Source organism: Pinus tabuliformis, chromosome 5_1 (genome assembly GCF_031772625.1).
Source record: "Pinus tabuliformis cultivar Carrire ecotype Pingquan chromosome 5_1, CPIR1, whole genome shotgun sequence".
In the NCBI taxonomy this organism is placed as follows: Eukaryota; Viridiplantae; Streptophyta; class Pinopsida; order Pinales; family Pinaceae; genus Pinus; species Pinus tabuliformis.
This window is the reverse complement of record NC_142305.1, coordinates 317,440,359-317,466,493: the sequence shown is the minus strand read 5'-3', so window position 1 is coordinate 317,466,493 and position 26,135 is coordinate 317,440,359. Positions and strand designations below refer to the sequence as shown.

Genomic DNA, 26,135 nt, shown 5'->3' with positions numbered 1-26,135 from the left:
TCCCCAGTAGTTGTTTCGTAATTTCTGTCGATCGGTACGCCACAATGAGTGCACTTGTTGTAGCTACAAGTTAATGATGGATCAGACCCCAGCCTATAGAATGCAGACAGAAATGCAAGCCCTCGACACAGCTGCGGGGATGGTGTGCACTGGATTTCAGGGACGAGGTCGTGGACGAGGAGGAGTGGGACCAGGAAGGGGCCACAGACAATTAATTTGTTACAATTGCAGAGGACCAGGGCATTATGCCTGCGATTGTACGAACCCAATGAGGATATCCTGTTCGTACTGTGCTTAATTTGATCATGAAATAATAGATTGCCCTACGTTTATCACATAGATGCGTGAAAAAGGGGTACTCCAGCCTCCTCTGACTCAGAATATCCAAATGATGGGGTCTAAACTGCTTGAACAAGACCCAAATGTGAACATGATGCTCAGAAGCGATGCGACCAAAGGGGAAGATAAGGGGAAGCATCCCGAGGAAGAGACATGGGTTCGCAAGGTTCTTGCAAAGGAACCTAAGTTTGACTTAGAACATGCAAAGGAGATGTTTATGGAAGCTAAGAAGAGCTTCATGGAGGCCTCCACTTCAGGTATAAGGATCAACCAAAGCCTGGAATGCATCCCTCAATGCTTAATACCTTTTTGGAGACATGCATGAAACTGTTGTGTGAAAACAAGGCAGTTAAGGGGCTAGAGGAGCTAATCACCAAGTGAATGGGGTCAGGAGAACCGTGCGTAGGCCAGAAACTGGGAAAGCACGAATTGTGCACAGGGAGGGAAATGAGATTGATGGTGTAGATTGGTGAGTACGAAATGAATTAGGTAATCCTAGACCTCGGGTCGGATGCAAATGTGTTACCGAAGCAAACATGGGAATGCATGGGTAGGCCCACTTTGTAGTGTTCCCCTATTTAATTATGAATGGAGAACCAACAAAATATTTTACCCATGTGGAGGTTGCAACGGGTAACAGTTGATATTGAAGGCACGAGCACACAGACAGACTTTGAAGTGATAGAGATTGTCGATGACATCAATCCCTATCCCGCCCTGTTAGGAATAGACTGGGCCATTGATATGAATGGAGTCATCAACCTAAAGAAGTGGAAAATGATATTAAAAAAAGAATCACTGCCCATAGTAGTCCCCCTAGACACAGCCGAAGGAGTGCTCTACACTAAACCAGTGCGTGACAATGAAAGTGACGAAGAGCTGGATTGTATTTACAAGATAACTACATGAGACCAGGATTGGGTGAATCTGATTGCAGATGGGAGAATCTCGTGGGAGCGTGAAATCTCCTGCACTTCTGATTCAAAAGAGGAAATAGAACGATGGCATAATTGGTTGCATGAAGTGACAACACTGAATTACAACATGATGATTAGATCACTTCGCTACATGACAATGGAGGCAAGGGAACTTCCAACATATGATGGAGTGACAGTGGTGGATGAATTCCTAGACAAATTTGAAAACGCGGTACCAGAACAGAAAAGGTTCAGTACGCTGAAATAGGCATTATGTGCAACACCCGCAAGATGGTAGAGTACATGTCAAGGAAATTTTGAAGACTGGAATGGATGTAGAAGGCTGATGTGCCTACAGTTTGGAAGTCCCCAATTTCGAACGAGAGATGGGCAGCCATAACGGAGCAACTTGCGTGCCCACCTATGTCAATGGGTACAGATGTGTGTTGTGCAGTCTACATGAAGATATCCCAAACTAAGGATATAAAATCAGAACAGGACAAAGCCGTAGGAAAAATGATGCGCCCAACAATTATTCTACATAGAAGCATTCAAGAGGGTATGTAGAATCTTGAATAGGGTTTACCAGGTGGGACGAACTGATTGGGACCTACGCATACCAGCGGTTCGATGGGCCTATAGGGCCATGGACATAAACTTGAGCATGGAAATGATTCTGAAGATGACAAGCAGATTTGAGGCCATAGTTTTGGGGGAAAGGAATCCTCACGAAATAGCTCCCATAATTGGGACAACACGCGAGGACCAGAATGAAGGGATTATGCAGCCATGTGAGGACAAACATATGGAGATTCAAGAAGCCATTCGACGAGGGAACCTTGAGCTTCACGAACTCGAAGAAGATCGGATATGACTGAGGTAGAAAAGCATGTTAATGGATGCGGAAACCAAAAAACTGGAAACCGAAATCGCGCAAGCATGTCGCATCAATAAAAGGACAGGACAAGATATGGGCAACCATACCACCGCATTAGAAGATTGTCGCTGAGAATTTCTGGCTTTGGTACCATGTCTATGACCGCACCTTATCAGATAAAGTAACCAAGGGAGCACACTGCATAAGGAAGAACGTGAGGTGCTGACTGTCGCGAGGGTAACTGAGCAAGGCCCGCCGACCAAGCTAGAAGGTGAATTGAAGCAAGGCCCACTGACCAAGCTAGAAGGTGAATTGAAGCAAGGCCCGCAACTACCTGACTATCTGTAGGAAGCACAGTCTTAGTGTTCTAAGCAGTTGAAAGAGAGCACGAGACTATAAAAGAGTCTGTATGGGAGCTGCGTGATAAGGGGGTTACATATAGGATCAGTATGTCACACGGGTCGCATCCACGCACAGGGGGCTGCGATGCCACGTGGGTAGGCTGGGAAGTGACCGTTGGTGTCACTGTTCATGACAAGATGTCCAATTTAAGGCAACAAGGAGCAGGTGGTGGGAAATTAAGACACGAAGTCAGAACTAGATTTGGGACTATCTGCCGCCAATCTCGCATTAATGAGACGAATAAGGGGGGAAAGGATGAATTTGAATTCAAAAAGGCGCAGTCATCCATGCCCCCAGAAGTTCAGGAAAAATGCATTTACGCTATCCAAAAGGGGTTGGAGGAAATAGGATAGGTAGTGCAGACCTGTACAACTCTGTTGGAAGAATCCTTTGGGGTCCTCACTACCTTACAAGAGGAACCCACCATACAGCACCTAGAAACAGAGACGCAGGAGCTTCAAATGCAATATGACAATGTGTGTGGGATGATGCAGACATTGATCTTGACTCAGTGGCTAGTGAAGCTACAACAGGAGAAGGCATTGAAGGAATAAGTGGATGTCATGTGCCAAAATGAGGCACTACTTAAAGCATGCGTCCAGCCCAGAATTGATGAGTCCTTCCTCATCATGACTGACATCGAAGGAAAACTCACACAGATGAAAGCGATGCATGCTTTAAGATAGGGATTTGATCGTGACAGTGAGCATTCAGCCGAGCAAGTAGAGTAGATCCAGCAAACGGCAGAGCAATGGGTTGTGGAACTTCGCACAGCCTAGACATAGTTGGAAGGACTTCACACAAAGATCGTCGTACCCGCATAGTGACTCGGGATGAGTCATAATGATTGTGTTGGGGGCCTGTTGGGCAATGGATGCCCCCACAATAGGGTTTTAGGGCTTAAAGACCGAGTTTTGGTCAATGTGATGTAAAGACTGCGCGAAATGCGAGCGCGGAGCGTGAGAGTCTAGGATGAGTCATAGGGTTGTCTTCCCTAAAATAATGTAATTTAATGTAAAGTTGTGTTGGCGGATTGTATAAATAGAGTGAGGTTCTAAGTGTAAAGACAGTAGTTTTTGGCAAGCAAGTAATAGATAGATGCGAAGGCATGATTAGAGGATAGAAGTGGATCTGAAGTGTATTGGGTCGTAGTAGTAGGTAGAGGCTTTGTAGCTGAATGCGCAGAGGGCTGGTAGAGTCCGTAGCTAATTGTGCGGACCCCTACAGCTGAGTGCGTAGGGCATGGTCAGGTCTGTATTGAACTGAACTTCGAAATGATTATTAATGAAGCTAAGTCGATTCGACATATTATGAACCTATTTTGTAGATCTATATTTTGATGTTATGCATTAATGGTATCTGTTTATTTATATGCACGCACTTTTATGACTACTTATGTATGAAAAACTTATAAGTAATTAAGAGAACAAAACATAATTAAGGAAGACTTGGGTATTTAACACTAGTCGCACTACGGCTAGAGCTGCGCGACTGCAGTACCACAGGACGCAAGAAGCTCGCTGGTGCGCGTAACCTAGTAAGCGTGAAGGTTGAATCGCATACCTATCACCCCATATCAGACATCCCCGGGGTACAAAAACCTGGTTCCAACACCCTCCCATACTACTTCAGGTGAGACCACAGTCTGCGCTCCGCGGACTATTCCCGAAAGGGCCAGTAGTACGGGAATTTTCTTTGCTAATTCACCTCTGAATCTGGGTCAGGCGCCACTAATCCGATACCTACCCATGAGATTTGTGCAATTTCTGGGTAAAGCATCTGACTGCTACTCAGATTTGCGCAAATTCTGGGTTGAGCAGCCTTGCTGGGGAAATTGCGCAATTTTCACTGTGAGTGTTGACTGCCAGAATTGCACAATTTTGGAGCCCAACAAGCTATCAGTCAGGATTGTGCAATTTATGGAGGGAAGGCTGGTTTCCCTCTAGAATTCCACAATTTCTTAGGGGATTTGCTCAGCCTGTTGCTAAACCAAGTTAGGGTGAACATCCTGTGAGGGGAATGCATCAAGCTGTGATCGACAAGCTGCCTTTGTGCTAGAAAATCACTAAAGCTTGTGTACTTGACGAATAAATACATGTTGTTGTTAAGGTTGGAAGGGAGGCTCCAAAATGAAGCTAAGGAATAATTTTGGAGGGTAGTTTTAGCCACTACAACACTTGGCGACACACTGGTAGAACTCCAGCTCTCTGAATGGAACTTGTTCGTGAAAAGAAAGTCTAACACCTCTGGAAGTATTGTTCAGTTATCAGCTCCTCTTGGTTTCCACATTAGCTTGATTGTAAGATGTAGCATCTTCTAAGCTCTTAGTCGATTGACACACATTCCAAGCCAAGGAAACACAGTTGTTTCGATTGGGGTTGAGGGGTATATTGGTGCACAAGCAGTATAATCGTTAGAGTCTTAGTTTCATCTCAAGTGTTTCTCCACTGTCAGCAGACTTGGACAGTACCCCAATGGAGTCACATAGGTACACAAGCATGGCTCCACTTCTAGCAAGCCTGATCAGTACCCCAACAGAGTTACTTGCATCACCTCTATTGATCCAGACTTAAACAGGAATGCAAAAAATTACAGAGATAACCATATACACAAAGATGTAGTGGAAATAATACTTCATTTCATTAATGGAAAATACTGAAATATGCTTACAACCAGAAATGGAAATAAGCCAGCTAGGGCGATGGTAGCTTATCTCTGAGAAGAGATGTGTGGCTACATGCCTCTGAACTGTGTTACAATGAAGCTCGAAGGCCTATTTATTGTTGAGAAACAATGGAAAACCCTTCACATTCCAAAACCTAACTCTAGAAGATGAAACGCCAAATTGTGGGCCCCGTTTTTGGGTAAGTTGGTACATCAACTTCCCAGGATCGCGAATTGGTCGTATTATCTCCGTTTGACGCGCATGATAGCCCGTTGGAAAGATCTCTCTGAGGACTATGACGAAAAAGATGATTTTTAGACGGAAACAATGAATAAAAATCATAAATATGAAACCAAATACCATAAGATAAACTTCAATCTACCGAAATGAAGGCCTTTTCTTATTACAACTATTGGGATATCTTTACCTTCAGTGTTGCTCCTTTGACCTCCTCATTAGGAGGGTTCTTATTGATCCTATATTTGGAAGAAGATGCTTCTCTCTCCAATAGTCGTCTAGCAATGGATAACAGATGTGAGATCTCAACAAAATGTTAGAACTCAAATAGAATAGAAAGATAATAATGATAATGAAATTATGGAACCATTTTTATTTATAGCAAAATAGTTTTTAGATTTGATATAGTTTAATATTAAAAAAATTAATTGTTGGATGACATGAAAATGTAATTGATTCACCATTTTTGGAGTAAAAAAATAAAAAGATGAAAAATAAAATAAAATAATAAAATTACTTTTTCAACTCGTAGTTTCAACTTATCTGCCTAAGGTTTTACTCAAATTTCGAGTAGAACTTCTCGTTGGATGAAAATTTTAATTCCTCGTCCAAGTAATACCCATGTTGCATTCTTTCGATGGACCCTACTACACGAAAAATGAGAAATACATGAAAAAACGTGATTGCAATCATGTTTTCAAGAATTTCTCATTTTTGTGTAGTAGGGTCCATTGAAAGTATGAAACATATACTCGTTGGATGAAGAATCAAATTATGCATCCAACGAGTGTTGTCGCTCGAAATTTGAGTAAACCCATAGGGAGATAAGTTGAAAATACGAGTTGACAAAATAGTTTTTTCCTTTTTCCCTCTAAAATTTGATGATGTAATCTAGTCTTATTTTATTATTTCTACTACTATTTTATAATTTCTTACGAGGCCCCTTTTAGACCTCAAAATTCCCCTAATGAAGAGACTTCTAATTTGTAAATCGTAACACATTGGTGAGAAGAGGAAGGAGTTCATTCTCTTTTACATTTTGATTTTTCTTATTTGAAATTTTTCTACTATTGAGGAAGAGTAGCATTGTTGTGGAATGATGATGAAATTTGTTGTTTTATGAGGTAATATGTGTTTTCATGAGATTGGTTTTAAGTTTTAATCTTTTAATATTTATTTAACATTGAAATGGTATGTATTTTCCTGAAGTATTATCATGGCATGTTAGGACCTTAGTGGATATTAAATACTAAATGCAAGTAGAAAGGCCCTAGTTGATAGTGAATTCCATACGTTCCTTCATTATCCTAAACATTCAAATTCTAGCCACCAATTTCATTGTGCTCGAAATTTCTTTTTCAGGACTATTCCAATGAATGAGTGGCATTGAAACCCTAGATCTACTTAGACTTCATTGACAAACAACAAATAAGAACTACTCCCATTTGTCTCCATTCTCCTTACATATTTATCTTCAAACCCTAACTAGGTCACTTTACCTAACTTAAACTTAAAACCCTAAAAATTATGTACAATATAGAAAAAACCTAAATTAGACCTTGCAAACCCTAGTTGTTATCTCGTTATCTATCCCTAGGCAATATTTAAACCTAATTACTACTAAAAAAAGGTCATCCAACATTTCTTAATTAGAAGGTTTTGAACAAGAAACTACAAATTTTAACTCTTAGAATTCAAATTTTATTTTTCTTAATCCATCCCCTTGTTCCAAAACATTCTTCGTATGCATTTATTTGAGGCACAAAAACCTTGCTTTTTGCCCTATGAAATCCATGCAATTTGGAGTATTCTTGAACAACATAAATATATATGTGAAAAATTAAAAATATTTAATTATATGAATGTTAGCTATGAGTAAAGAAATATTCTCTCAGTTGAATCATTCAATTTGGCCTTGAAATGAAGGTTGGGCATGCATTTGTGTGAAGTAGGCCAAAATTGCCATGCTTCACTAAAATGCACACTCATGCTTCATTTATTGGCCACTCTAATTGATTAAGATTGTATATTATTTATTTAATGATTTTACACACTTTTGCATTGTTATATATTTACTTTGAGCTTAAATAATTATACCTCAAATTTTTTACAACATTCTAAGTTTTGCTTCGACTTCTGTGAAAGTTTCGTATAAGAGGGAAACATAGTTGTGTAGGATATTTGTCAAGCATGATGCAAGGTTATATCGTAAGGTTATGAATTATCCAATCATGTCCCATTTCAAATTTCATTACCAAGAGTGTAATTTGTTTGGCCTGAGAGTGCATATTTGATTACACTGTGAACATTGGCAGATATGATCAATTATTATTCCCTCAGACTTGGATTTTAGTTTATAAGATTTGATTTATGAAAATGATTATGATATGTTGCATAAAATGGTTTTATATTTAGGTTGGAATTATCATTATCACACAATCAATCAAGTATAGGTCCCAGTGTGCATTTATTTGAGGCACACAAACCTTGATCTTAACCCTACAAAATCGATCAAATTTGGCATATTCTTGCACAATCGGAATTTCTATGTGAAAAATTATTGATGATTATTAGTAAAAATGTACTCTCTGATATGAATCATTCAATTTGGCCTTGTAATGAAGGCTTGGCCTGCATTTTGTTAAGTAGGCCAAAATTGTCTTCCGTCACTAAAATGCATGCCAATGCTTCATTTATTAGAAAATGTAATTGATTCAAATTGTAGACTGGTTATTTAATTATTTGACACACTTTTGAATTATTATATATTTACTTTGATCCTTAGATAATTCTACTTCAAATTTCATACAACATTCCAAGTTTTGCTTGAACTTGCATTATGTCAAAGTTGTGTATAGGGTTTTCTTTAGCTTGCTCTTGGGTAGAATAAATGTCGTTTTAATTCAGAGAAATAACTCCAACTCTTTACATTAAGTTTCTACCTGGGTAGGTTTCGTTATTGCAAGGCTATTACACAAAATATATGGAAGGGAAAATGATGACTAGTGCTAAGAAATGTCAAACTCAATCGTTGTAATCACACCCTTAATTCAACACTCTGGCTGTTACACTCTCAAACCTTGTTCACACTCCTAATAAGTAAAAACACGATGAAAAATGTCCCTTTTTTGCTTCCAGTGACTATTTTAGTATATTGTTGCCCACATTTTTGAAAAAAACAGCGTTATTTATCAGGATGGCTTTCATTTTAGCATTTTTTTCACCAATCATAGCCAGTTTGCACTAAATAGCGCTAACCTAAATGTCTAGTTTAACCTCTTGCCTAGATGATTATGTAGCTTCATGTATAGCTTCATGGTTAACATCCTATTTTGCTTCTCGTTATGGAATTATTTTTGACGTTCACTTTAGATTCATTTTTAGCTTCTTGTGTAATGTCCTATTTTTCTCCTCATTATGGCATTGTCTTTAGTGTCCACTTTAGCTTCTTGTTTAGCCACGCATGAAATTTTGTACAACATTGATCCAATCAATTTCTTTGTACAACCCTACGTCATCATAATCGTAAGCCAAGGAAGGTAGATTTTATTTTCATTTACTTGTAGGATTTGGATTTAAGGGATGATATGACCTTTTCTATTACACATTCCAAGGACAAATTTTGTAATTAAATTAGGTGAGGAGTGTAGTCTATCTATCGTACAATGCACTGTGAATATAGCCCAATTCAGTAATTACTATCTAGCTGACACACATTGCATCAATCCTAATTCATTAATTACTCACTATCATCGTTACTTTTGTTGTCATTTCTAAAAATCAGTGCGACTTCCTGGAAATCATTCTTGGTAGTTTTCATTTATGATGAAAATCCTGAATTCAGTGAAAGGGTAACCTTAATTATTCCCTACCCTTTCCCAATTTTCATTCAACTAATATTCTCTACCCTAGCAAGTGTTTGTATTTACCAAGTGTGACCTTGTAATAGTCTTTGAGAAATTTTAAGCAGTAACAGTCTTTGAAACAACCATGGGAGGAGCGACAACCTGTCATGAAACAAACTCCATTGAAGCATTGCTACACCAGCCAGAAGCCCTAAAAATATTTAGGAATGCATAGTGGTTAGTCAACTTTAAGAAGTTGTAGGGTTTCTGTGAACAAAATTCTATGGAATTCACATAGGCTCTGAAGGAGCAACATTTAGAGGTTAGAGGATTCAAATTTTTTGTTACAAAGGACATAATTTCCAAGGTGACAAGTTTACCTCAAACAGGGGCTCATTGGTTTTCTAGGAAAATAAAATTTCTAAAAAATAGAGCAAAATTTTTGCAGCCAGGAGAGGAAGCAAGGAGCAAAAGGAGAGGTATTAATATATTTTATTTGTTTGGATATTGATCTTTTTCCTATCCCTTAGTCTGATTCAGACATAACTTCCAATTTATATATTAAAATAATATCTTAAATATCTTTTATTTAATTAATTGTATTACTATAAAAATAATCCTTTACCTAATATATGACCTAGTCAAATGTAGTTGTTTCAATCTAGTCGTTGGAATAATTTGACTCTCTATTTATCTTGTTGTCATGATTTGATGTTCATCTTGTCCTGACGATGAACCACAGTTGGTTCGAAACACGTCGACAAATGAATATTAATAGAAAAACTAGAAAACTTATGTAAATTTAGGAAAATCAACCAATGCATGTTTTCTGACTTGTTTTTACTTTGTTAACATTGTTATAACCTATGAAAATTGAGGAGATAAATGAAAGTTTCCCTAGAAAAAGTGCATTGGTGACTTCAAAAACTCTGACTACCATTTAATATTTTTTTATGTTCCATTTGTTAGTGTCTTGAAACATATACCCTAGAACAAAAACAAAACAAAAAACAACAATATGCAACTTACAATATACAACTTGAAACAACTTACGATATACAGCTTGAAACCTGAGTGTTTTAAAATTTCTAATGGAGTTTCCTATTGAAAGTTAATTAAACCTAGATTTAAAATTTCTAATGGAGTTTCCAATTAAATGTTAATTAACCCTAGATTTAATGATGGCATAAGTTAGATGTGTTATCCATAAATATGAAGCAAAGAACAATGAATAAAAATCATAAATACGAAACCAAATACAATCTTACCGAAATGAAGGCCTTTTCTTATTACAATTCTTGGGATATCTTTACCTTCAATGTTGCTCCTTTGTTGCTCCTTTGCTCCTCGTTGGGAGGGTTCTCATTGATCCTATATTTGGAAGAAGATGCTTCTCTCTCCAATAGTCGTCTGGCAATGGATAACAGATTTGATGTGAGATCTCAACAAAATGTTAGAACTCAAATAGATAGAAAGATAATAATGATAATGAAATTATGGAACCATTTTTATTTATAGCAAAATAGTCGTTAGATTTGATATAGTTTAATATTAAAAAAATTAATTGTTGGATGACATGAAAATGTAATTGCTTTTGGTATTATATTATTTCTATTTCTTTGAGAGAAAATTTAGAAAAATATGGAAAATGTGGTTGGTGATTTTTATTAGGGGTAATTAACTCAAAATAAATGATTTTTTGAGTTAATTAATGAAAAAAAACTAAAAAATAATTAAAAAAAATAATTTTTCAAATTGTTTCCATTTGAGTGGGTAATATAATGAGATTAATATGAAATTAATAAATTGTTTTTTTCATGTAAATGAGTAAAATTAACAATAATAATTCTGAAAAGTGTTGAAAATGATGAAAGTAAGATGAAATTAATAAATTCATGGTTTTTTTAATGTAAATGAGTAAAGTTAATTAAAAAAATTATTCGCAATATTTTCATGAGCAAAACGGGTTTTAATGTGTAAAACTTATAAGAATATCGTGTGTTTTCTTCTAATAACAATAGGAAAGTGAGGTAACTTGTCATTACACCTAGAGATGTTTTATTATCTAGTATGAGGAAGATGTTGTATGTCCTATAAAATAAAATGGTAGATTAAAGAATAATAATAAAAACACAATATAGACTCAATTAAAATAATAAATAATAAGAATAAATAAAAATAATAAATAGATTCAATTCAATTTATTATATTAAAACTTTTAAATAAATTACAAACATTTTTTTCGATCACAAAATCACAATATGCATGTCATATATATAGAGAGAGATAGTTTGCTAAGGTGTGTGTCTTCAGATGACTCGTAGGCTAGTTTGCTAAGGTGTGTGTCTTTAGATGACATGTGGTTTGCGACATCCAAATCAACTAGGGATGGTTTTCTCTAGTCTATATAGGCATATACATAATATAATTAATATACATATAAAAACTTAATAAATTTAATTAATAAATATGCAATCACAAATAATAATTTATATATTTTTTTACCCTAATAAATATTCATTCTCAACTATACAGATATTTGATTCGTGCAAAACTAGAATCCTAGTCATTCCTCCAACCATCCTAATTCTACATCTAGAGATATGAAATATATATATATATATATATATATATATATATATATATATAAACTATTTTATCATATAAATTAAAATGATTCATGTTGATAGCTACTATTTTTAGAACTTCATATTAAATATAATTAATAAGCATATAAAAAATTTTATCTTTTTACGGTATGTATTTATATGTCAAATCTATATCTATATATATATATAATTTTAATAAAATAAAAAATCAAAATCTTTCTGTCTAAAAATATATGAAATTTATATAAATAAAAATAATATCATGAAGAATCAGTATTGATTTATTTTAAGCATAGACTTACTTTAATTCATAATCAGTATAGAAAAAATTATTAATAAATATAAAAATATAAAATAAAAATTTTGAGTTAAAATATTTTTGATTTATTTTAAGCATAGACTTACTTTAATTCATAATCAGTATAAAAAAAATTATTAATAAATATAAAAAGTATAAAATAAAAATTTAGAGTTAAAATATTTTGATTAATTTTAATGAAATATTAGTTGAAAAGGAGAAATATATAATTTTCAAAGTAGAATATTATAGCTTTAAATTATGCAATTATATTTATGAAAGAGATAATGTAAAGTATTACCTTGATCCTAAGTGACACGACACTCTAGTAATTTCATATTTCATCGTCATAGTTGAAAATTTGGTGAATAATTTTTTATAGGTTTTTCTTTAAATTCAACTATCCGTTGTTTGATAAAAACTTTCGCATCACATGGTTGGAAAATTTGCCAATTTGAATGGTTATTATTGCAAAAGAGTACCCTTTGCCGATAACCCTTTAATTGCAGTTTACACTTGGAAAGGATACGCACTTAGATTCTAGAGATTTCAACTGCGGAAATTCAGTAGTGTTCTAAAACAGCCATGAGTAAAAAAAAAAAGGCCCACGGTTGAAAAATGCTTCACACTGTAATTTCTTGGTTATTTTTTCCCCAATTATACGGCCCGACATGGTGTTCAACTTTTAGGTTACAAGGGAAAAATTGCCAATTTGAATGGTTATTATTGCAAGATAGTACCGTGCGCCGATAACCCTTAAATTGCAGTTTACACTCGGAAAGATTACACACTTAATTCTTGAGCTTTCAACTGCCGAAATTCAGTCGTGTTCTAAAACAGCCCTGAGTCAAAAAAGAACCCACGGTTCAAAAATGCTGCACACACTGTAATTTCTTGGTCATTTTCTTTCCCATTATACGGCCGCTCATGGTGTTCAACTTTTAGGTTACAAGAAAAGGATGCAATGACGTAATATCCGTATGCAGCGGAGATATAGGAACTAAATTACATTCAGCATTTAAATTTCAAAACTGAATTTTTCAAAGAATTCGTCATAAGTTTAACAGGCGAGCAATCGAATTTAAAATATAAACTGGGATTTCATGCGAATTAACCATAGGTTAAACGTGGTTTTTCTGATACATGTTTCTAAGTCCATAGATTCGGTCATGGAAGTGTTCAATACCAAGAAAAGAAAGGCAATAATAGCAGCTAAAAGACTGTGACCTTCTGCAGACTTTTATTTGTACTGTTTTATCTTGAAAGTTGACGGGATGTACGATTTCAACACAAACCTTGATGGAGACGAAGGACAGGTATACAAATTTCTTAACGATGTCTCGACCCAAGGGAAAATTATGGCGTGGGTTGTCCTTCAGAACATTATATCTGTCGCAGCAGGACGAAGAACTATGTGACGACAAGTGGCGAAGGGAAAGTGGATTAGGTTTTAATAAATTTGCATGCGGAATCAAAAAACAAAAAAAATTGATGGATGTCATTTAAGAGTATAATCAATGAAAGAATGAGAGACATGTGCTGCCTAGCAAAATCTAAATCGGATCCCTGTACACATACAATCAGTAATGAATGAGAAGTTGAAGTGACATAGTAATGTCGACTGCTTCGGTGCAATAACAGAGCATGGAAACTTGCCAAGTGTTATAAAAGGTCAACTCATACAGAATAAAAAATTGACATCGAACTCTGGAAAATACAATTTTATTTTACTTTGGTCTGTGTATTTTGAGAATAACCATCGGCCAGCCAGAACAGTGGCAGGCACTGATTTGTGATATTCAAGAATTGGAATGATAGACACAGCATGTGCAGTTGGTATCATGGGCTTTAATTGCCTCCAGGACAGCGAAGAATCTTAAAAAGCCATTGAAACAAAATAATATAATGTAAAACCTCTGGAGGCCTGAAATTGTTGTTCGACGATTCAGAGGTCAGATCGGGCCAAAAATAATTCACGTACTTTTACGTGGTGAATCAGTGCTTTGGGAAAATATATAGATATATGGAAGACGATTCAGAATCCAGGCCTGAGATCAAAGCACAGTTTCCCAGGATAAAAGATTTCATTAAAGCTGGTAGGGCATATGCCTTACATACTCAACGGATGCCCTACATCTAATCAGAAGATACCACGTCGCCATTGACTTGTACCCACCAAGATAAAACTGGAAAGCTTGATATCGTAACTCAATTTATTTATCTTTATTTATTTTAACTATGGTGAATTCATAATAAGTTGGGAGTAAGAGTATGCCACCTCACCATTGACTTGTCCACACCAAGATAAAAATGAAAAGCTTAATAATATGGTAATTCTAACTTATTTGTTTTCAACTATGGTGAATTCATAATAAGTTGGCATTAATTTTGACTAAAGGTTTAGTATTAAATATTTTTTTGTCTTTAGGATACTATTAAGAGAATAGTAAGTTTGATGGGTAATTTAATTGGTTGAAGTTCTTCATTTTTGGATTTATGAGAGTTAAGTCTTACAAAATATATCAATAGTTTATGATTTAATGAAAACTAAAATAACTTTACAAGCTATTTTTTTCATTATTAGAATTGTTTCATTGTTGATGGGTCTCACCAACATCAAAATAAAAAGTTTTGATAATTAATCATTGAAATTGTGTAATTTTGACAGGTAAATTAAAATTAAAAAAAACTTCCAGAGGATTGATGAATTATCAAGTGGGTTAATTTAAACACTCGTGAAAACTCTTAAATACCTACCTATTTAGATTATTGAAAATTCTAATGATTAGTATATTTTTTTTAGAAGAATTAAGCCTAATGATCTTCAACATGTTAAAAAAATTTCGCATAAGCTAACATGTCTTTGAAGAATAGAAATTAGTGAACGGGAAGTAAACCAACCAAAGTTGTAATTCTGATTTATGACTTAATGAGAACCAAAACAACTCCACAAGCTACTTGTGTGATATGGTCAATTTTGATATGATACTTCTAGATCCATCAGATTGTGTTTTCGGAAACTCAATAGAATGTGATTGACCGGAAAATATCATATCAAAATTCTTTCATTGTTGATGGGTTTCACGAAACATCAAGATAAAAAGTTTTGATAACTGGGCATTGAAATTGTGTAACTTTGGTAGGTGAACCAAAAGTCAAAAACTCTTCTATAGAATTGATGGATTATCAAGTGGGTTAATTCAAACACTAATGAAAATGAGTAAATGCTTACATATTTAGATTATTGAAAATTGTAATGATTAAGATATTCTCTCAAAAAATTACACTATGATATTTTTAACACTTTAAAATTTTTGCCACGCAAGCTAACATGCCTGTGAAGAATAAAGAATAGAAAGCGATAGAGAAGTAAACCAAATAAAACTTAACCTATTATTTTTTGACAAAATTGTAACAACAACAAAATCATCCCTAAATACCATCTAACATAGGAGCTTCATCCCTAAATACCATCTAAAATAGGAGCTTGAGTGCCACCTAATACCTAGTATGGATTTTGGGATATGACAGGGAATGAATTAGGGCAACTAGATTTTTCACTCAGGTCTTTTCAGCCATGAATTGTGGTTCGCCTTGATGTATATTTTCTTTTTGAGTAATTTATTATTGATAAATGATTTTTTGGGTAGTTTAATTGGTGATGGGAACTGTCATGTGTGAGGAAGTTAGAGATTCAAATACTATAATTCACCACTGTTTATGGAAGTGGCAAATGATAAACTTCTAAAGGTTATAGTGGTAGCGGTTGGAATCAATTTATGTGTTGCAATAGTAAATCTTAGAGACCTTAAAATTATAGTGGTAACTGATGAAATTAATTCAGGCCAAAACTATTATGAAACGAACTCACTGAACCATTCGTCTTAATACTTACAAAAAAAAAATCAATAAAATTATCAGTTTCAGACGTCTTTTTCTGCTGCGATATGGCAGATACGGGGATCCATTGGAGGACGAGATGGTTATGACTCAGCCCTTGGACAGTTATCGATGCCTGACAGCAGAAATTATTTATATCGGGATGGATGGACCCTGTGAATTGATGTACGTATGATCAGTCAGAATTATAGCCGTATGAAAGCATCTTTTCCAGGGTATGGATTCCATGTCAATTCTGTGCTGCAAAGACAGACAGATTACAGACACAGATCGGTACTAGTTACTTGCCCATTATTGGTCATATGTCTAAATGGAAAGTAACGCTCGTGAGAAAACAAATTGGTAGTTGGAAGAATCCATTCGTAGTGTAGGCACTCTGCAAAAGCATCCAAAACGTAAAGCTATTGTTTATCTAAATAAGGGGAGAGCGTGGATCATGCATGAATTGGGTTTAGAAAATTTGAGGTGACGTTGATTTTCTTTCCCTGTATGGCGTGTTTTCATTCTGACTCAGTACAATAAATAAAATTAGGCCAGAGTCTTGGAGTTGAATAAAGAAAGTTTCATCCGCCTTTTTCTCTCGCTGACGTTGAGCATTTAGGTATTACTTAAGAGGGACGGAATGAATTCCGAGGACAGTCCAAAACAACTGTCAGATTTATATTTGCCAACTAAAAGTCAATTCAGACAGCAGACCTTCAGGTGGAGTGAGGAAGATTTGAACAATTCAGCAGTGCAGTTTTGACAGCTTTAGGATTAAATATGGGTAAACACAGAGCACCATTTCCGTTCAACAAATGTTAAAATTGAGCGACTGATGAGGTAGATCGTAGCTTGACATAAATTGAGATTGTGTCACTGATGACAGCGTCAGATACGGTTTCCAATATTAAAAAGGATACGGGTTTGATCTTTTTGTTAGGTTGAGTTCCCCACGAACCTAAAGTAATTCCAGGTATTACGGTTGGTGAGATAAATTGAGATTGTATGTCACTGATGACAACTCCAGATTCGGTTTCCAATATTAAAAAGGATACGTGTTTGATCTTATTTTTGGTAGGTTGGGTTCTCTTCGGACTCAAGGGATTCAAGGTATTACGGTTGAGGTTGGCATGGCATTTGTTAGGTTATTAACTTTTATGGTCAATGTCATGTTGGGGGCTGGCACGGCATTTGTTAGGTTATTAGCTTGTCTTGAAGCGATATCATTGTATTTTAAGCTTTTTTGCTAAGTCGTCGGCTGTTCTTTGAATGAAATCATGAATGGTTAAATGGGAAAATAACTATAAAACAAGGTATTTGTAATCATGAATTGTGAAATGGAAAATAACTATAAAACAAGGTATTTGTGAGAATAATTGAATAAGGTGGTTTTTGCGAGAATAATTAGGATGGAAGAATAGTTAGATATTCTATTAAATAGGTAGTTTTTGCAAGAATAATTAGGATGAAAAAATAGTTAGATATTTTATTTTATCGTTATATAGAGTTATAATTAGGGTAGCAATATAGACTAATTTAGATCTATCTTAATTTTAGATCTATTTTAATTTTATATTTATTAAGAGTTGAGGAGGATGAAATCTCTTTTCACTATAAAAGAAGTTTACACCTCAAGAGATTTATCCCTTGAACACTTATTATCTCTTGGATTCTTAAATAAATCTAGAGTTAAAATAAATTTAAGGTGATTTAATTATTACTCAGAATTATAATTATAGTTATCTATTATATTACATTATATTTATTTTAATTTTAGTTTAATTTTATTCTAGTTTTATGAAAATTGACCAAGTCAAAATGTTTAACAACACATTACAATGTCCCTACTATATTGGGTTGGAGAGTGCAATTAAATGGTTGCTAAATACTCATAGACATCAATCCATGATAAGCATCAAAACATTTATCCCATGACACATCTCACATTGCCTAAATTAGAAAAATAAAAATACAACAACTAAATTATACTTTATTTTAAAATATTATTATTGTTAATAACTACATTATTATTATTATTATTAACTAAATTATAGCTTATTATTATTTTTATTATGATTATGACTATGGGTCAATACCATGGCTTATAAATACCATATGCCCAATATGACACATGTTGATAACACATTTTATTTAATTAATTAATTTGAGATAAATAATTAAAAGAGCATAACTAACTTGAAGATAAATATTAACTTGTAAATATGTGAATACTATTATGAATATTGAATCTCTACCATCTATTTAATAATTAGTGATAATTGACCATAATCCATGAGGCTGGGTGAGAGTTGTCGGCTCTGCAACTAGGGTTCCGACAGTCATCTTACGCCATAGCATTCAGGAACGGCTCTGCAGCCTGCGAGGGTCTGACCTCCAGCGCCTGACAAAGAGCCTTAGGAATTCATTCGACGCACATGGACCCTCCCCAGGGGGGGCCTCAAAGCCCTCCCCTATGTCAAACACGGCGCCGCCAGAGCACACGGGATCCCTAATCTTTGGGTCGATCCACACAGACAAGAACACCAAGACGTCACCGCAGCAGACCAAGTTGAAAGATACAGCAATACCGACTGACAAGAACGCTGCAGTACCAGAAGGGAAAGACAAGCCAGAGGAACAGACCAAAGTCACTTCAAAAACCTGCAAGCCAATAGCAGAGGAAAGACCCAAGATAGAACTGCCCAGTCAGAAGATCAATGAGAGAATACAGTACATGACAGACCATGCACTCATAGGAAAGTTCATAGGAATGTGGCCAACAGAAAAAGCATTGCATGGCTGGATCTCGGCAAAGTGGAAACCCAAGGGCGACATCACTCTGCAGCCAGGACCGAAGGGTTTTTTTACTGTTATCTTTTTTTGCTTAGAAGACAAGTTCAGAATCTTAGATCAAGGCCCATACTTCTTTAACTCAGCAGGCTTGTACTTGAGAGAATGGATAGCAAGATTCAACCCGGACAAGGAAGACCTCACCTGGGCTCCTGTTTGGATCAGAATGTACTCTCTTCCAGAGGAATATTGGGATGAAGGAATACTTAAGGATATTGGAAATGGACTGGGGGAATACATAAAAGCAGCGGAAGAAACAAAGCTACGAAGATACACTTCATACGCCCGCATCTGTGTCTTCATGCGACTGGACAAAGCGCTACCTGATTCGGTAAGTCTCTCTCATGACGACTATGAATGGATCCAACCTCTAGACTATGAACATGTTCCGTTTCGATGTCGCAAGTGTCATGCTCATGGGCATCTCTTTAGGGATTGCCCGCTAAATATCAAAGCCCCTGTTTCTGACCCCTCTGACCCCTCTGATATGTCAGCCCAAGAAGGCTTTACCAAAGTTCATAACCGAAAACGAGCTCACAAAAAACCTGCTCCTGGGAGGAAACCCCATCAAGACTCTGCATCTCTTCCTTCCACGAGTAACAGTTTTAAGATTCTGGCTCAAACCTCAGAAGATCAACCCTTAAGCTCAAAGCCAAGTACGTTACCGTTATCCACACCTGACATTAACAATCCTTCCAGCTCCACCCCTGTTTCTATCAACTCAAAGGATAAAAAGACTACCCCCATGGATATGCAAAATGATAGTACAGGAAAATCGAACGAAATGGAAGTAGATGGATCTTTGAACCATCTCATCACCTTTGAAGAAACCACTAGTGAAAGAAGTCAACCGCAGATTATGGATGAAGATCCTGAAAATTTCGACATGGAAGGACTGGACTTACTTGAGCTCGAGCAAGCATGCAAAAAGAAAAACTACAATCAAATCCCAGAGATGCAACTCAACAAGCTGGAAATAGTTCTCTCGAAGGTATATCAGCAGAAGCAACTAGGCATCCAACCAAGCAGTTCCTGGGATGGTAGCCTCCCCCCAAGAGACTTCAAAAAGAGAGGGAGAAGAACGGAGCTCCAACGAACAATTGAAGTAGGAAAAATCCTGGTGGACTCAGGCAGGTATGCAAAATTGACGAAGTACTACAAACCCTTCATCAATAGTGAATCATGAAGCTCACCTCATGGAATTTAAGGGGGCTCAACAGTCTAGGGAAACTTCGAACTCTAAAAAACATGATAAAGTTGGAGAAACCGCAAATGTGTTTTCTTCAAGAAACTAAATGAAATAGCAGTACGCTAGGAAGCATCCTCTCCAGAGCTTGGCCAGGATGCCAATCGGTAGTAGTGGACGCAGAAGGAGCATCAAGGGGACTAGCTATACTGTGGAACCCGCAAATGATCTTTCTCCATGATTTTCATGCCTCCCACAATATCATACAAGCTACCTTCCACATCACAGGTACTAATATTCATGGCCACCTTACTAATGTCTACTTCCCTCAGGAAGCTGGAAACAAAATAGCCTTACTCAATACAATATAAGCTCTAAGCTTAAGCATAATGCATCCTCTATGGATCATTGGAGGGGATTTCAATATGATCACCAAGCTGGAGGAAAACCAAGGAGGGCGAATTAGGCTGGATCAGGAAAATGTCCACTTCAGAGACTTCATACAAAACAACTCTCTCATCGACTTGCAATTCTGCAACGGCATACATACTTGGTGCAACCGCAGAGTCGGGAAGTGTCAAATTGCCTCCAAGTTAGACAGATTCCTCATCACAGATAATTCGGTACATCTAGGAGGGGATATAGCAACCGCCATTCTCCCTTACTCAGGATCTGATCATTGGCCCATCTCTCTCCAATGGCAAAGGCCCGGCAACACAATCAAGCGACCCTTTCGCTTCGAAGAGTGTTGGCTTACACATCCTGCTTTCAAGGACTTCGTCAAAACAATGTGGAGTACCTTCTGCCCACCGGAAGGATCTAAAATGTTTCAGTTTCAACAGAAACTCAAATATCTAAAAACCCAAATTAAGAAATGGAATCAAGAGACATTTGGAAATATCTTCAAGGGGCAACAAACTCTAAACAAGGAAATGGCAGATCTTCAGCAACAAATCATCACCAAGGGACACACCAATTGGACCTTAGAACAGGAGCAACGCATAAATACTCAATTGGAGGAGAGGAGAAAGCAAGAGGAAATCCTATGGAGGCAAAAGTCCAGGATAAGATGGTTAAAAGAGGGGGAAAGGAATACCAAATTCTTCCATAGAACTACTGTCCAAAGACGAATGCACAACAACATCTCCTTCATACAGAATCAGGAAGGGACAAGAGTGGAAAAGCATGAAGAAATTGAGGAGGAATTTCTTCAACATTTCAAACAGGTGCACAGCGAGCCTAAGGCAAACAGAAATCCAGCCATCGAAAAAATCATCCAAAAAATTCCAAAAATTATCACTGAAGAACATAATGAGCTCCTCCTCCGCCCTATTCTCCCTCAGGAAGTGGATATAGCCATGCACCAGCTCAAAGAGGGCAAAGCCCCGGGACCAGATGGTTTCTCGACCACCTTCTATCACAAGTTCTGGGAGATGATAAAAGAGGAGGTTTGGCAAGTTGTGGAGGAATCTAGAGCTCTTCACTGGCTCTTACCTGCCCTCAATGCAACCTTCATTGCGCTCATCCCAAAGGAAGATATTTCTAACACACCGAATAAATTCCGCCCTATATCTTTATGCAACGTCATCTACAAAGTTATCTCTAAAGTAATAGCAAACAGGCGAAAGCCTCTTCTGCCTTTGCTAATATCACTGAAACAATCTGGCTATGTAGAAGGGCGGCAAATCCTCGATGGAATTATCCTCACGCATGAAGTTATTCACTCCCTCAAGCATCACAAACAGGCAGGTATGATACTGAAGCTTGATCTCTCAAAAGCATTTGATAAACTAAGTTGGACTTATATGAAAAAAATGTTAAATGCTTATGGATTCTCACCCATGTGGGTGCGGTGGATTATGAGTCTTATATCCTCCTCCTTCTTCTCCATACTTGTGAATGGCATTCCCTCTAAACCCTTCAGTCCTTCCAGAGGAATTCGGCAGGGCGATCCTCTTTCCCCCTTCCTTTTTGTTTTAATGGCTGAAGGATTAGGACGGCATATCAAATCTGCTCTCGCCTCCCATCAGCTCAAAGGGATCTCCATCCATGGTACCCCAGCCATAACCCATCAGCAGTTTGTTGATGATAACATGTTGTTTGGCTACCCTTCGGTTCAGGAAGCCTCCCTCTTCAAATCTCTTCTCAACGACTTCTCTGAAGCCTCAGGCACCAGCGTTAACAATGCCAAATCTCAAATCTTTTTCTTTCATACCTCCCCTGTGGTGCAGCGTGCAATAGCCCGCATTTTGGGTTTCCCCATTGACTCTCTCCCTTCTAAATATCTTGGAGCCCCCCTCATTGACTCAGCCATCAATCATTCCACCTGGCGCAACTTAATTGAGAAGCCGGATTCTCGTCTCAATCTTTGGATGCATCGAACTCTTAACATTGCTAGTCGGGTGGTGCTCATAAAGGCTGTGCTTCGAGCTATGCCGCTCTACCTGTTTTCAATTCTAGCAGCGCCCAAATGGGTTATAAAAAGAATAAAGGATCTTCAATGTAACTTCTTATGGGGGAGCACAGCTACCAATCGCAAATGGGCCCTGGTAAATTGGACAACTGTATGTATGCCTAAAGAAAAGGGAGGCATTGGATTGCGAGATCCCGATCAAAGCAATGCGATAATGTGTGCCAAACTCTGGTGGCAGTGGCTCTCCAACACTGACAAACCTTGGGCCACCATCTGGACAGCCAAATACGCAAATTACAGACCACAAAAGGAGCTTATAAGACTTATTCCCAATGCAAAAGGCTCCCTCATATGGAATGCGACCAAGCAACGTTACATGTTGATACAACACCACAGCTTTTGGGAAGTAAGAAATGGTGAAACAACACGATTCTTGACTGATGCCTGGAACCAAATGCCAAAGCTCAGTAGCACTGTCCACCCTCTTCCATCATACATTGGGGAGGAGCAATAGCAGCAAACAATTAGACAACACTGGACCCAGGAGAATGCGCAAGGATACTGGCAATGGATTCAAAGTGACAGGTTAATAAGGAATGCAGATCGCCCTTTCAGGGAGAGTTTGGAACGGGAGCTCCAAAATCGACGCATACGACATTCAGAAGGCAAAGACATCCTAAGATGGGGATATAGGCCAAAAGGAACCTTTACAACTTCCGAAGCTTACAAATTAATCAACTCCAACCCGTCTCCCCTCGATCTCCTCTGGGGAAAAATTTGGGATTCAGGTATCTGGCCTAAACTATCTCTCTTTCTTTGGCTGGTTGGACATCAGAAAATTCTAACATGGGATAGGCTAAGGAAAAGAAATTTCCATGGTCCCTCAATGTGTGTCAACTGTAAAGCCCAGTAGGAAACCCTTCAGCACTTGTTTGACTCTTGCGCTATGGCCAATCAGTTATGGGAGAAGGTAAGCTTCAGATGTCAGAGAAGATGTAGAGTGGCAGAGGACATCATAAATACTCTGCGTCAATGGCAAAAGAAACCATTCAAGAGTGAAATTCTTAACCATATATGGAAAATAATTCCAGGTCTGCTAGTTTGGGGAATTTGGAAAGAAAGGAACAAACGTATATTCAAAGATCAAAGTTCTCCTTTAAAAAACATATGGAGCAGATTCTGCACAAACCTCAAAGAAACTCTGCTGATACATACCTGGACTAAGGAGGACCTTCCCTCAATCGACAGTGAGAGAGCCATTTGGGAAAACTGGAATATACAACTCCCTAATGTAACTCTCAACAATGCCCCCTCAAGAACCATCAATTCAAAAAGAGATTCATGGATAGCTCCTCCAGAGCACACTTTTAAGCTCAACTTTGACGGAGCCTCAAAGGGCAACCCTGGAAAAGCAGGCTATGGTGGAATATTCAAGAATCATGCAGGAAAGCCTCAACTGATTTACTTTGGAAATATTGGTTGGGACACCAACAACTCGGCGGAAATGGAAGGCTTATGGCAAGGTCTCCTCTTAGCAAGAACACACAATTACCATCCTCTGGAGGTAGAGGGAGACTCTCTGCTCCTTATCAATATGGTCAAACAACTCCTCAATGGTTCTCATGCTAGCAAGATTGCTACGAGTTGGAGACTGGAGGCCAGATTAGAAGCAATAGAACTCGAGCTTCTTAACAACAGAGCAATAATCTTCAGTCACGTTAAGAGGGATGGCAACAAAGTCGCCGACATCCTAGCCAATGTGGGGGTAGAAAGCAATCTCGCCTTACTCACAGGACCAATAAACATAATTTCGAACAATGATAAAATACAGGAATGCAATCAGCTGGTTCAAGAAGAAGCTACACCCCCAGATGCGGGTGATCTGTAATGCACTAACTGTGATGGGACGGAGGAGGGCGCAGCATGGAAGGCACCTGTCCAGCATGCTCGCCGGACAGAATACCATGTGGGAGGTTATGAACCCGCAGATGGTTAACATTATGGTAGCTATTTTGTTTGGTCTCGGCATTAAATCGTTGTCCAGTTTCGCCTGCACTGGAGGATCTCTGCCTGCAACGATCTTGATTTCCATAGTAACGGCGAGTGAGGACCGAGGGGGTGGCACTCGTTTATTTAACAGCTTCAGCTTCAGCAACCTGCTACTGTGTTTCATTATGCTTGGGATGGTTCAGGGTTCTGATACAGATTGGGTTTGGGGGGGGTCATGCTCCGGTTGCTGTCTTCGGATTGCGCTTGAGGTGGTGGAAGCACAGCCACTTTCCATAGGGCTCACGGTGCGTAATTTCCCCTGTGGTGTTCGCGGAATTCTCATTGCTGGTCGTGGAATATCCACTGGTATTCCGGAAATTCACACGGCTGTTAGTGGAAGTCTCGTTGGTGTTTGTGATATCCATACTGTAGTTTGTGTTAATGTTTCTCCCTCTGCTGATTACACCCGTAGAAATCCCTCTGCTGTGTTTAACTCTCCCTCGGCTGCTGGTAGTGCTCTCGCCGCTGTTCGTGGCTTTCTTCTTGCAGAAGGAGATTTCAACTTTGCTGTTCGAGATTTTCTGTCCGCTATGCCGAGACCCCGCCAGCGCATGCTCAACTGCAAAGGCTCCAGCCGGGGCAATCCTTCTCGCCCTTCTGCTGGGTCTGGCTCCATGGGGCAGGCTCCTCCTCCTCTGGGAACAGAGAGCATTCTGAGACCAAGTCAATACCTGGACCCAAGCTCTCTAGACTCCTCCAAAACGTCGTCCTTTGGCTATGCTATATTCACGTTCAATTGTTCTCTCAATCGCCCTCGAATTATGGCTCATGTCTCTGTTCTCTTCTTAGAAGAAGCCCAAGAAGAGGGCAAGCCCAGTGCCCCTTTGCCTCACACTGAGGATGATCAAAATACCAACTCTCCGAGGCCTTCTACTGATATGCAACACGGGACATCTCAGCTAGCCAGCGCTGTCAATATAGTTCCAGTTGCTCATGCTCATCCGGACAGGCAGGAACATGAAGAGGGATGGTGCAGGATTGTGGAGGAGCCACCCGACGAGTAAACTTGTGTTTCAGCTGTCCATCAGTTTTTGCGGCCCTGTGGAAAAGGTTCTTTTTGGCTCTGTTTGTCAAATTCTATCTATGTTCTTGTGTCGGGTCTATTGTCTAGTTTCTGTTGTGTTCACTAGTTGTTTGTATCTCTCTGATTCCCCTGCGCGGGATAGCTCAAACGGCCTATCTCTCAGGCATGATGGCTTTCTTTGCTCAAACGATGTAACAGTACTCTTTTTTGTAAATAATAGATTAATCATACTTAACAAAAAAAATTTATTGATAATTAAATTAAAATTTTGTAGAATAGATTATGAAATAGACATATCTATCTACCTAACAGATTATATAATAAATTTCTAATCAATTAAATAAATATATAAATAAATATAAAATATAAAAAACTTCTTACTAAAAATAACTAAAATATGTAACATCTTTTTATTCTAGAAAATTCATTAGAATTTTATTAAAACAAAAATAATATACAAACATTTAATTAAAAATTACCTTATCACCATCATAAAAATAATTTACTTTAAAAGATATTTATCACTTACTTTATATATATAT

General features: G+C 37.6%; 1 protein-coding gene across 1 annotated transcript; it reads left to right on the top strand.

The window, feature by feature from the left end:
- Positions 1–18,544: 18,544 nt before the first annotated feature.
- LOC149164638 (uncharacterized) lies at positions 18,545–23,034 on the top strand. Its single transcript, XM_089429562.1, has 3 exons — positions 18,545–20,055; positions 20,673–21,856; positions 22,097–23,034. The coding sequence occupies exons 1-3, from the start codon at positions 18,545–18,547 to the stop codon at positions 23,032–23,034; spliced, it is 3,633 nt and encodes a 1,210-aa protein (XP_089285688.1).
- The last annotated feature ends 3,101 nt before the right edge of the window (positions 23,035–26,135 follow it).

What these genes read in the sequence shown, in the direction of transcription:
- LOC149164638 (XM_089429562.1), top strand. Translation starts at nt 18,545, where the DNA reads ATGTCAAACACGGCGCCGCCAGAGCACACGGGATCCCTAATCTTTGGG. An exon ending in ATCCTGGTGGACTCAGGCAG is followed by an intron (nt 20,056 to 20,672) that starts GTATGCAAAATT and finishes GTGCAACCGCAG; the next exon opens with AGTCGGGAAGTGTCAAATTG. An exon ending in CAAGCATCACAAACAGGCAG is followed by an intron (nt 21,857 to 22,096) that starts GTATGATACTGA and finishes TAATGGCTGAAG; the next exon opens with GATTAGGACGGCATATCAAA.